The sequence below is a fragment of the Molossus molossus genome, unplaced genomic scaffold, assembly GCF_014108415.1.
Source record: "Molossus molossus isolate mMolMol1 unplaced genomic scaffold, mMolMol1.p scaffold_m16_p_13, whole genome shotgun sequence".
Classification (NCBI taxonomy): domain Eukaryota; kingdom Metazoa; phylum Chordata; class Mammalia; order Chiroptera; family Molossidae; genus Molossus; species Molossus molossus.
The window spans coordinates 42,994,885-43,009,096 of NW_023425348.1; the positions used below are offsets into that span (position 1 = coordinate 42,994,885).

Here is a 14,212-nt window from a genome sequence, read left to right on the forward strand (position 1 = left end):
TGACTCCACAAAGCGTGACTCTGTCTCTGCACTCACACTGATGACGCAAGCAAGGCGCGCTGGGCCGAATGAACGCCATTCGGCTCAACTCGGCTCATCTCGGAAGTTCGAGTTCCAAATATTTGTTCGGATTCCGAGACAAAAGTTTCTCGAATCTCCTGGTCGAATACCGATTTGGTCGAAAACCGAGGCGTTCGAGAACCGAGGTATCACTGTACTAGGGTCCTGATCACCATTGCCATGGCTTGTGAGGTAGTGGCTCCGCTGCCAGGAAAAGGAAGCTGAGCAGATCTCGGGCTGCTTATCCACCTTTCCAACCCTGCCTTAACTGACTGCTCAGCTCCTAGGGCAGAGATGTCTGTCATTTAGAAAAGTATATCACTGATCCTACCCTCAGAACTCCAGAGCTGTCTGAAGGTAGAAATAGGTTTATAAAGCAGGTAGTTCTTAACCTCTTCCCAAAGAAATTGACTTTATTTGTAACAAAGAATGAAGAAATTCAAGTGTAAGGGTGGTCTCAAGAACAGTGGAGGATGTGATAAAAGGTAATTGGAAGGCGATCCATGGATTTAATGAAGACACATTCTACTCTATAGGCCGGATAGTATGCAGAACAAAACTAAGGAATAAGGAAGCTGAGGGGAAACCTCCTGTGGTCAGAACAAATATTAAAACTAGACCTCTGAAACTTCCTTCAAAGAAGCCATAATTTTTTTTTTCTTTATTGCTTTTAGAGAGAGAGGAGGGGAGAGGAAGAGAGAAAGAGAAACATCGATTGGTTGCCCCCTGCATGCCCCTCACTGGGGATTGGGCCCACAACCTGGGCATGTGCCCTGACCAGGAATTGAACCGGTGACCTCTTGATGCATGGGTCAACGCTCAACCACTTAGCCACAAAGGCCGGTCAGAGAAGCCACAATTTGCATTAGTTTTTAGAGAGCAATGTATGCTCCTGGGCATTGTTAAAATCAATAGAACAATCAGTTAGTAGAGTTTAATAGCTGAGTGGGGTCATGGAAGGAAAGGAAAAGAGCAATACTAATATCATTGTCATCTCAGAATGACTGTGGGCATAACCAAAGCTAAACCTCCCCGAGGAATAACATCAGAAGCTTAACTTCACTAAAATAATTGATTTAGTCACTAAACAACAAATAACCAAACAAATAAAAATACATTGGTGGGGGGGGTGGTAGGGGAAGACCAGTACCCAATTGTATCTAATATCTGAAATATTAATATAGTCCTGGCTGGTGTAGCGAAGTGGTTAGAGCATCGGCCTGTGCACCAAAGGGTCACAGGTTCAATTCCCTATCTGGGCACCTATCTGGGTTGCAGTTCAGATCCCTGGCCCTGGTCCCCTGGCTCTAGTAGGGGCACATATAGGAGGCAACCAACCAATGTTCCTCTCTCACATTGATGTCTCTCTCTCCCTTCTGCTTACTCTCTCTCTAAAATCAATGAAAACATATCTTCAGGCAAGGATTTAAAAAAAAAAAGAACCAAATGAAAAATCTGGAGCTGAAGAGTACAATAGCCGAACTAAAAAATGCACTACAGCCCTAGCCTCTTTGGCTCAGCGATTAGAGCATCGGCCCATGGACCAGAGAGACCTGGGTTTGGTTCCCGCTAAGGGTATGTACCTCAGTTGCAGTTTGTCCCGGGCCGCGGTTGGGGTCATGTGGGTGGCAGCCAGTCGATGTGTCTTTCTCACATCCATGTTTCTCTCTCTCTCTTCCTTCCTCTCTCTCCCGCTCTATCTGAAGATAAATGCAAAAATGTCCTTGGGTGAGGATAAAAAAAAAATTTCACTAAAAAGGCTCACAAATAGATCTGAACTACTGAAAGAAAAAATAATTAGCAAATTTGAAAATAGATCAGCAGAGAATGCAAGCTGAAGCACTGAGAGAGAAAAAATGAAAGAAAAAAAGAGGGCCTTAGAAAAATGTGAAACACCATTAAGTGTACCAACATACAAACTAGCAAAAAGGAACAGAGAGAAAAGAGAAAAAGAAAATTTCAAAGAAATAATGGCTGAAAATGTCCCAAATTTACTCAAAAGCAGCAACTTAACACATCTACAAAGTTCAGTAAACTCCAAATTGAATAAATATAAAAGATCCACAAACAAACACATCATTCTAAAAATGCTGAAAAGTCAAAGGTAAGAAAAAGTATTGAAAGCAGCAAGAAAAAAACAACTTAACCACTTACAAGGGAACTGCATTAAGGTTAACAACTGACTTCTCAGCAGAAACAATGTAGGCCAGCAGGCAGTAGGATAACGTATTCAAAGTTCTCAAAGAAAAAGAACTTTCAACCAAGAATCAAACAGTCAGCAAATAAAGTTTATCAGATAAACAAAAACAGAAAGTCTCTGCTATTAGCAGACCACCTTACAGCAGACACTAACAGAGAACAGGAAACAAAACAATGATATCCACCCTTGCCTGTAATATTCAAAATTTTACTAGTCAGGGAAATTAGGCAAGAAAAGAAATATAAGACATCTAGATAGTAAAAGAAAAAATAATCTCTATTTGCAGATGACATGGCCTTTATATTAAAAAATCCTTGCCCAACTGGTGTGGCTCAGTGGTTAAGCGTCGACCCAGGCACCAAGAGGTCGCTGGTTTGATTCCCAGCCAGGGCACATACCCAGTTGTGGGCCTGATTCCCAGTGGGGGGCATGCAGAAGGCAGCCAATCAATGTTCTCTCTCATCAATGTTTCTACCTCTCTCTCATTCTCCCTTCCTCTCTCTCTAAAAATCAATACAGAAAAAAAAAATCCTAAAGAATTTACTAAAGACTATTACAACTAAAAAATGACTTGTACAAAATCAACCAGCTACATTTCTGTAACATTAGCAAAAAAACAAGGAAAAAAATAAAATTAACACTCTCATTTACAATAGCTTCAAAAAGAATAAAATACTTAGAAATATATTTAACAAAAAAAGTGCAAAATTTATACTCTGAAAACCATATAACATTGTTGAAAAAAATGAAAGAAAATCTAAATAAATGGAATAATAGCCCATGGTCATGCATCAGAAGATCTAACATTGTTGAGATATTATTACTCCTCAACTGATCTATAGATTCAACGCAATCCCTATCAGAATCTCAGCTAACTTCTTTGTAGAACTGACAAGCTGAATGCAAGGGACTCAGAATAGCCAAACAATTGTTAAAAAAAATAAAAACAAAATAGTAGTCTTCATAGTTCTTGATTTCAAAGCTTACTACAAACCAATGATAATCAAAACAGTGTGGTACTGTCATACAAACAGAAATATAAATTAATGAGATAGAATTGAGAGTCCAGAAATAAACACATATATGTAATCAACTGATTTTCAACAAAGTATCAAGACCATTAAACAGGGGGAAAATATTCTTTCCAACAAATGGTAGTGAGACAAATGAATAATCATATGTAAAAAATACAGTGGGAACCTTACCTTGCACCATAACAAAATTAACTCAAAATAGATAAAAAAAACTAAACTTAAGAGGCAAATCTCTTAGAAGAAAACACAGGGATAAATCATTATGAACGGAACAAAACTGAAATAGACTCAAAGACACAGAGAACAGACTTAATGGTTGCCCAAGGGGAGAAGGGTTGGAGCACTGGGTGAAAAGGTGAAGGGATTAAGAAGTACAAATTGATAATTGAAAAACAGATACAGGGATGTAAAGTACAGGTGCAGGGAATATAGTCAGTAACATTGTAATAACTATACATGGTGCCAGATGAGTACTGAAAATATTGTGGGGAACACTTTGTAAAATAAACACTCTGCTGTATACCTGAAACTAACACAAAATAACATTGAATGTAAACTGTAATAGAAAAAACTCATTATGACCTGGGATTTGGCTAAAGATTCTTAAATATGACATTGAAAAAATGAGCAACAAAAGAAAAAATAAAATGGATATCATTAAGACAAAACACTTTTGTACTTCAAAAAACATCAAGAAAGTGAAAAGACAACCCACAGAAGGGGAAAAAATATTTGCAAATCATATATTTGATAAGAGCTTAATATCTAAAATATGTACATTAAAAAAAAACTCATATAACTCAATGATCAAAAGACAACACAATTAAAAAGTGAGCAAAAGATATAAATACACATTTCTCCAAGAAGAAAGGGCCAATAAGCACATAGAAATATGCTCAACATCATTAGTCATCAGAGAAATGCAAATCAAAACCAAAATGAAATACCACTTCACACAAACTAGGATAGCTAGAATAAAAAAAAAACAGAGAATAACAAGTTGTTGGAAAGGATATAAAGAAAGTGCTGATAGCCCTGGCCAGTTTGGCTCAGCGATTAGAGCGCCGGCCCACGAACCAGAGAGTTTTGGGTTCGGTTCCCGCTGAGGGGACGTACATCAGTTGCAGTTTGTCCCGGGCCCTGGTTGGGGTCACGTGGGTGGCAACAGCTCGATGTGTTTCTCTCACATGGATGTTTCTCTCCCTCTCTTTCTCCCTCTCTCCCTCCCGCTTTATCTGAAGATAAATGCAAAAATGTCCTTGGGTGAGGATAAAAAAAAAAAAAAGAAAGAAAGAAAGTGCTAATGGGAATGTAAAATGATGCAGTGACTTTGGAAAACAGTCTACCAGTTTCTCAAACAATTAAACACTGAATTACCATATAACCCAACAATTCCATTCCTAGGTATATGCACGAGAGAACTGAACACCCTGAAACTTACATACGAAAGTTTTCCACAGAATTACTCATAACCGCCAACAGTAGAAATACTCCAATTGTGTATCAGTAGACAAATGGATAAACAAAATGTGAAATATAATTTGGCCCTAAAAAGGAATGAGATTGCTTAGGGCTGAAGAGGTTGTCATAGGGAGTAGGGAGATGATAGCTAAGAAAACAGGATTTCTTTTTGAAGTGATAAAAATGTTCTAAAATCAACAGTGGTGATGGCCATACATATCTGTGAATACACTCAATACCACTGAATTATTTACACTTTAAATGGGTTAATTAAATGGTATGTGAATTATATCTCAATAAAGATGTTTTAAAAAAAACAACTCCAGAGCATTTTAAAAAATGGAAAACTTTACGATTCTTTTGGAAATACACATATTGAAACTAAAGCCTGACAAAAAACTGCACACACAAAAAAAAGCGGCAGACCAATTTCCCTATGACTATCAATACACTTCAATACACTGTATTATCTTACCTGATATGAGTATAAATTTCAAAAGATTTAAATGTGAAAAATGTGAACTGTGACCAACAATATAGAAGCATTAAAGACCACACTGAGAAATTCAACTATATAAAACAAAACAGATTTGCAGAGCACAGCAGAAGTCCCCATACATAAAGTAAACAGACAAACAAATTGGGAGGAAAATCTCTGCAAATCATGAAACACACAAGTGCTAATTACCCTGATATATAAAACATTCCTAGAAATTGATCAGAAAAAGGCCACAGTAGAATGGAAAATGAATTCAGACAATACACAAACAGGCTCTGAAAGATATAAATAGTTGCTCAAACTCACTCTCAGAGAAATAAAGACCAGATTAACATTGAGTTAATGCCCCCCCCCCACACACACACAATCAGACTGGGAAAATCCAGTTATTTAATAAAATACTAGCTGGAATAGGGAACTGGGAAGAAGCTGGGAATCATGTACATTACTGGTTGGTGTATAAACTGAAAATACTTATAGAAGAATATAAGGCAATATATATGAAAATTTAAAGTTCTTTTATCTTTTGACATACTCCTGGAAATCAGTCTCCTGGAGATCACTCTCCTGGAATTTATCCTACAGAAATACTTACAAACATACAAAATAACTATGTACAGTCTTGCTTACTGCCATTTTGTTTGGAAAAATCTCAAAAGAATACAAACAACCTCATAAAGGATTAAATAAATTATGGTTCATCCACTATTGTATGCCAAGACAATTTTATGTAAAGATCTACAAGAAATATTGTTACAGAAGGAAGAAAAGCAAGGTGCAGGTGTTAGATTCTATATCTTTATAAAAAGAGACGAAGAAGAAAAATTCAATTTAAATTTGCTTGTATATGCAGAGAATCTGAAAATACATAATACTAAGACCTGTAATGGTGAGGGAGAACTGGACAGACAGAGAACAAGTTACTCATTGTATAACTTTTCATATTTTTCAGTTTTTCATAAATGCATTTTTTATTAAGAAATAAACAATTAATTCACAAATAAAATGCCACCAAAGCAGACCTCAGAAACTGGAACACTGAAGTATTACATGTCAACAAATATTAGAGATACTGAAATCTCCCTTCCTTACTAGAAAGCTATAATTATTTCAAATATAGAGTAATATGTGGTGAAAAACACTGATAAGTTACACACATATATTAAAATACCATGAGCAAACACTAAGAAAACAGAATAAAATAATACATTCAAATGTTTCCCATAAACCACAGGAAAATAAGAAACTTGGTATCTCCCAGCTCTGCTAATTCCAAAGAGATGATTAAAAATCAATTTTCAGAAAAAGAAAAGGATGCCCACTCTCACTACTTATTCAACATAATACTGGACTTTTCAGCCAGAACAATTAGGCAAGAAAAACCAAAAGAGGAATCCTAATCAGAAAGAAATAAATAAAACTGTCTCTATTTGCAGATGACATGGTATTATATATAGAAAACCCTAAAGACACAACCAAAAAACTGTTAGAATAAACAATTTCAGTAAAGTTGTAGGATACAAAAATCATTTGTGTTTCAGAAAGAGAAATTCAGAAAATAATCCCATTTACAATTGCATCAAAATAATAAAATACCTAGGAATAAATTTAACCAAGGAAGTGAAAGATCTGTATACTAAAAACTGTAAGACAATGATAAAAGAAATAAAGGAGGCACAAATAAAAGGGAAGACATTCTATGCTTATGAATTGGAAGGATCAATATTGTTACAATGTCCATACTACCCAAAGCAACTTACAGATTCAATGCAATTCTATCAAAATTCCACCAGCATTCTTCACAAAAATAGAACAATCTTAAAATTTGTATAGAACCACAAAAGACTAGAATAGCCAACACAATCCCGGGAAAGAACAAAGCCAAAGGCAACACACTTCCTGATTTCAACCTATGTTACAAAACTATAATAATTAAAACAGTAGAGTATTGGCCTAGACACATTAAGCCAATGGAACAGAATAGAGATCCCAGAAATAAACCCACACATATATGGTTGATTACTTTAATATTAAAAAGCCAGGAACATACAATGGGAAAAGGATAATCTATTTAATAAACAGTGTTGGAAAAACTGGATAGCCACATACAAAAGAATGAAATTGGGCCACTATCTTACACCTTACACAAAAATAAACTCAAAATAGATTAAAGACTTGAAGGTAAGGCCTGAAACCATAAAACTCCTAGAAGAAAACATAGGGGGTAAACTCTAAGATATCAGTCTTGGCAAAAGCAATTTAAAAAAAGTGGAATTGTATCAAACTAAAAAGCTTCTGCTCAGCAAAGGAAACCGCCAACAAAATGAAAAGGCAACCTACAGAAAGAGAAAAATATCTGCAAATCACATATCTAATAAGGGGTTAATATTTAAAATATTAAAAGAAGCGCCCGGCTAGCTCAGTCGGTAGAGCATGAGACTCTTAAAATATTAAAAGAACTCATACAACTCAACAATATCAAAACATCAAACAACTTGATTAAAAAAATGAGCTTGATTAAAAAAAATTAAAAATTGAACTTCCATTTGACCCAGTGATCCCACTGCTAGGAATATACCCTAAGAATCCTAAAACACCAATCAGGAAGAATATATGTACCCCCATGTTCATAGCAGCACTATTTACAATAGCTAAGATCTGGAAACAGCCCAAGTATCCATCAGTAGACAAATGGATAAAAAAGCAGTGGTACATATACACGATGGAGTACTATGCAGCTGTAAGAAAGAAAGATCTCTTATCCTTTGAGACGACATGGAGGGACCTGGAAAGTATTATCCTAAGTGAAATAAGCCAAGTAGAAAAAGACAATACCACATGATCTCACTTATATACGGAATATAATGAACATAACAGTCTGAGGAATACGGTAGACCCAGAAACATGGAAGTAGGGCCAGACTGACATCCCTCAGAAGAGGGGGTGGGGGGTGGGAAGAGATAAACCGCAGAACATATATGCATGTATGCATAACCAATGGACAGGGACAACAAAGCTGGGGATGGGGCGGGGGTGGGGTGGTGAGGAGGGTGTCAATGGGGTAAAAAAGGAGAAACATCTGTAACAACAACACAAAAAGGAATTTTTTAAAAAATAAATAAAAGCAAAAAAAAAAAAAAAAAAATGAGCAGAGGATTTGAATAGGCATTCTTCCAAAGAAGACATACTAATGGCCAACATATACATAAACCAGTGCTAAACATCACAAATCATCACAGTGTGGTATTAACTCACACCTGTTAAAATGCTATTATAAAAAAGACAAGAAATAACAAGTGTTGGTGAGGATCTGGAAGAGAACCATTGTGCACTGCTGGTGGGAATGTAAATTGGTGCAGCCACTATGAAAATCAGTGTGGATGTTCCTCAAAAAATTAAAAGTGAAATTACCATATGATCCAGCAATTCCACTTCTGTATATTTTTTGGAAGAAAATGAAAACACAATCTTGAAAAGACATCTGTATCACCATGTTCATGGCAGCATTATTCTATTCTTTTTTATCCTCACCAGAGGACATTTTTGCATTTATCTTCAGATAGAGCAGGAGGGAGCGAGAGAGAAGAGAGAGAAACATCGATGTGAGAGAGACACATCGAGTGGTTGCCACCCACATGACCCCAACCAGGGCCGGGGACAAACTGCAACCAAGGTATGCGCCCTTGGCAGGAACCAAACCTGGAACTCTGGTCCACGGGCCAACGCTCTAACCGCTGAGCCAAACCGGCCAAGGTTACGGCAGCATTATTTACAATAGCTAATACACTGAAACAACTTAAGTGTCCTTCATGGATAAAGAAAATGTGGGGTTCACTCTGCCTCCCTCTGCACGTGGTGTCCCTTCTCCTGCTCCTGCTTATACCCTGACCCTGTTGCTTATAGCCATGGTGCCTGGCCAGCTTGCCTTATTTAGTGTCTCTGACAAAATCGGCCTCATGGAATTTGCCAGAAACCTATCTTCTGTTGGTTTGAATCTGAACGCTCTGGAGGGACTGCAAAAGCTCTCAGGGATACTGGTCTGGCAGTTAGAGATGTCTCTGAGCTGATGGGGTTTCCTGAAATGTTAGGGAGAGTGGGGTGTGTGAAAAAATTGCATCTTGCAGTCCATGCTGAAATGTTGGCTCATAATATCCCAGAAGATAATGCTGACATAGCCAGACTTGATGTCAATCTTACAAGAGTTGTTACTTGTAATCTGAATTCCTTTGTGAAGACAGTGCTTCTCCAGATATAACTGAAGAGGCTGTTGGGCAAATTGATATTGATGGAGTAACTATGCTGAGAGCAACAGCCAAAACCACACTCAAATGACCATCGTGTGTGAACCAGAGGACTAGGCTGTTGTGTCCACAGAGATCAGAGCTCCAACTGTAAAGACACCTCCTTGGAGACTAGGTGCCAGTTAGCCTTGAAGGCTTGCACTCATATGGCACAATATGATGAAGCAAATTCAGATTACTTCAGGAAACAATACAGTAAAGGAATATCTCAGATGTCCTTGAGGTATGGAATGAACTCTTATCAAACTCCAGCACAGTTATACACACTGGAGCCCAAACTTCCCATCACAGCGCTAAATGGAGGTCCTGGATTTATAAATTTGTGTGATGCTTTGAATGCCTGGCAGCTGATGAAGAACCTTTAGGCATTCCAGCTGTTGTCTCTTTCAAACATGTCAGCCCAGCAGGCACTGCTGTTGGAACTCCACTTAGTGAAGATGAGGCCAAAGTCTGCATTGTCTATGACATGTATAAAACCCTTACACGCGTATCAACTACAAATGCACAAGCAAGAGGGGACAATAGGATGTCTTCTTTCAGGGACTTTGTTGCATTATCTGATATATATGTCCCTACTGCCAAAATTATCTCCAGAGAGGTATCTAATGGTATTGTTGCCCAGGGATATGAAGAAGCTTTAAAAAGACTTCCTAAAAAGAAAAATGGGAACTATTGTGTTCTTCAGATGGATTAGTCTTACAATCCAGGTGAAAATGAAGTTCGAACTCTCTTTGGTCTTTATTTAAGCCAGAAGAGAAATAATGGTGTTACTGACAGGTCTTTTTTAGCAATGTTTTTACCAAGAATAAAGATTTGCTGGAATGTGTGCTCAGAGACCTCTTCATGGCCATCACTGCTGTCAAGTATACTCCATTTAACTCCATGTGCTATGCCAAGAACGGTCAGGTTACTGGCATTAAAGCAGGACAGCAGTCTCAGATACAATGCACACGCCTTGCAGGAGATAAGGCGAACGTGGATAATGGTTTAGACATCATCCACAAGTGCTCTCAATGAAGTTTAAAACTGGAGTGAAGGGAGAAGAAATCTCCAATGCGATCAATCAATGTTACTGGAACCATCAGCAAGGATGAAAATTTAGTAAAGGGGAAAGCACTGTTTAAAGAAGTCCCTGAATTATTAACAGAGGCAGAGAAGAACGAATGGTTTGACAAACTTAGTGAAGTTTCTATCAGTTCTGATACCTTCTTGCCTTTCAGGGATAATACAGACAGAGAGAGCTAAGAGGAGTGGCGTGAAGTACATTACAGCTCCACCTGGTTCTGCTGCTGACAAGGTGTGATTGAGGCCTGAGATGAACTGAGAATAATCCTTGCCCATATGAGTCATTTCTTTCATCACTAATTTTATCACACTTTATTTTTTTATTTTTTTTTGTGCATGCCCCTAGCGGGAACCAAACCTGGGACTCTCTGGTCCGCAGGCCAACAATCCAACCACTGAGCCAAACCAGCCAGGGCTATCACACATTACTTTAAGGTTTGCTTATATGTGAATGAAAAAATCATGTGCGAAATCTTAAAAATATTAAAAAAATTAAAATGTTAACTCTGAATAATTTAAATAAAAAGAAAATGTGGCATATAGATACAATGAAATATTATTCAGCCATGAGAAAGAAGGAAATCCTGCCATTTACAACAACATGAATGGCATTATGCTAAATGAAATATGTCAGAGAAACAAACCATGTGTGATCTCACATACATATAGAATCTAAAAAAACAAAAAAACAAAAAACCCACAAAAAAAGAGTTCACAGATACAAGGGAACAAATAATAGGTGAGAGGTTGGCTGAAATAGGTGAAGGATGTCAAAGATACATACTTCTAGTTATAAGATAAACAAGTTTTGAGAATGTAATGTACAGCATAGCATGGTGACTATAGCTAACAATACTGTACTATGTATCTGAAAGTTGCTAAGAAAGTATATCTTAAGAGTTCCCATCACAAGAAAACAAGTTTGTAATTATGTGCAGCGATGTTCCCATCAAAAAAAACAAACCAAATTGAAAACGTCAGCATCCTCCAAATTCCTGTTCTACCACCAAATAAAGTCAGATTTATTGGAGGAAAAAAAAAAATCCATTTTCTTTTCTTATAAATATTAAGTATGCTAAGAGGCTTTTTAATTTCCCTGTGACTCAGCCTCCATCCTACCTGCCTTTCTATTCAATACTTTTATGACTTGATAACTTACAGTAACTGACTCCTACCTCTGAGTTCTCTTGTGCTGGAGATGCTTTCAATAACCTGCTAAATTGTTACTCTGCAAGCCACAAACTTCTTCATAGTATATAATGTCTTATAATCTTAGCACCTCTTCTGCTCATGACAATTTTATGTTACATTCATAAATATGAACTGCCCTCCAACACAAGACTCCCCAGACTAATTTTTCCAGTGTCCACTTCCCATGACCCCTGTGGGCCCCAGAGTATAATTCTAAAATCTGGGTTTACTTCCTCAGTTTTCTCTATCCCTCTTGAGAGTTCATTGAAATAACAAAACAAACTTCTTCCTGCTGTGCAAACTGTTTTTCATTCCTTTTCTATTCCCAAGCTCTAGTTCTTTTCATATAGGTATTTCCAACAGGAGGGTCTCAAAATATATTTTGGAATTTAAAAATCTGTTGCTTAAGAAAACTGTATATGGAAGTAAATTCATATATATTAGCAGTCTTCAGAGAGCTGGTGATTGGAGGAGGATTACCATATCTTGTAAACATTTCCCAGTTACCTGACTCCTGTTTGATTTGAATGGTAGGCTTGATACCAGGTGGCAAAGGAGACTGCTGAGGCTGTTGCTGATGAGATACTGAAGGCTGGGCCACCTGTTGCTGTGTCTGTTGCTGTACTTGATGTAACTGTTGCTTAGGAGACTGTTGATGCTGTTTAGGAAACTGTGCAAGAATCTGAGTTGGAGCACCCACTAAGCTTTTAGGGGAAGGAAGTCTGGTTGATGCCATTTTGATTGCTGATGTAGATATACCTGTAGAAGAGGAAAATAAAATTCAATATTTAGCATAATTAAAATTACTTATGATTATTGTACTAGATAATACAGATGAGGTAAATGAATAAAAACAATAATTTATTAAGCACCCAGTAAGTGTCTGATATAATGTGTGGTATTTTACATATTAGTATCTATTCCGTAAACTCTGCAAAGGAGGAATCATTGCTCTCACATGAAAAAAAAACCTGATTTTCTTTTGGTGAAGAGTTAACACAGAAGAAACAAAGTATGAATTAATAGCCTAATTATCAAGTACTTTGGCTATTCATACCTTATTCCACCACACCCCCACCACGACATTGCATTCCAGAAAATTTTAAAAATAGTATCACATCCTTATGTAAAATGTTTCTGGAGAATGATAAAGATGGAGAAGAAACCTTGAGAAGTCACTGACTCTTGGGCCTCAGCTTCCCCATTTGTTGAATTTTCCTTACACTACAAGTCTAAGGGTTGCTGTGTGATCAGGTAAAATGAAAGAACGAGAAATACTTGAAAGCAGACAGAAGGTGTAGTCACATTTTTGTCTATAAAATGAGGGGATTACTCACATTACTTACACATGCTTCTACCTTGCCCACCTCAACCCCCACTGAATACTAGTAATTTGGTGATATGTGTGCTATAGTGCTTAGTTGTGCTGAACTAGGTTATCTCAGGAGTCCCTTTAAGGCACCAACATTTTATGACTCAATAAAAATAAAGTGTTATATAAGTGAAAGTTATTACTTTAAAACTACTTATAAGCCTTAACCTTTATATTGCTTCCTTAATGAACTCTTATATTAAGGTAAATTGTGCACATGAGTAACTCCCTAACTAAACAATGTTCTCCATATCCTTTTGTACACAAAAAGCATCTGATGTAAAAGCAGTCAGGGTGACTTCAGAATCAGAGAATTGCATTCAAATCATGCCTTCAAACACATAAAAACATAGTATCTGTAGATCTGATTAAAATTCACTCTCTGAATATTAATTCATTCAATAAAAACTTACTTAACGGATGGATACATTATGCTAGATCAGTGGGAAACTATTTTGTATCCAAGAAACAGTCCCTATTCAGGAAAGTTAGAGAAGATAATCAAATGGTCACACAAATCTATCATTAAAAACTATAATAAATAAAAAGCAAGACCTAACTAATGTTCATAAGAGGTATATTTTTAATACAAAAGCACAGATGGGTTAAAAGAAATAAAAAATGATATATAATGCAAACAATAACCATCAGTAAGCTGAAGTGGCTACACTAATATCTGAAAAGGTAGACATCAAAACAAGAAGTATTATGATTTCTTAAAGGGGACATCTGAATTGTATAAACTTTGCATTTCCTCCCTCCTGTCCTCTTGGCCCTCATTTTACTTCCTCAGAAGCAGCCAGGCTTAGTGGAGAGGGTCCAAGCAACCTGGTCTCCTATGAATCTTTTCAGAGGTATTTTATGTATTTATTAGTAGATGCATACTGATCTATCTCTTTGTTTTGTTTTTTGTTTGTTTTTGTTTTCACATAAAAGGCAGAATGTTACATATAAAAAAAAAAAAAAGAAGAAGTATTATGAGAGAAAAGGAGCAATGTTTCATAATGAAAAGCGGTCAATTCATCAAGA

At 36.8% G+C, this 14,212-nt stretch overlaps 1 protein-coding gene and 1 pseudogene across 2 annotated transcripts in view; one reads left to right on the forward strand and one right to left on the reverse strand.

Moving 5' to 3' along the window:
- The window catches only part of EMSY (EMSY transcriptional repressor, BRCA2 interacting), a 546,562-nt gene that overhangs the window by 496,311 nt on the left and 36,039 nt on the right, over nt 1-14,212 (reverse strand). For both annotated transcript variants that reach the window (XM_036258223.1, XM_036258222.1), the window contains exon 10: nt 12,319-12,570. In XM_036258223.1, coding sequence (XP_036114116.1) covers nt 12,319-12,570 — 252 coding nt within the window. The remainder of the gene's footprint in view (nt 1-12,318; nt 12,571-14,212) is intronic.
- LOC118627785 lies at nt 9,160-10,920 on the forward strand (annotated as a pseudogene).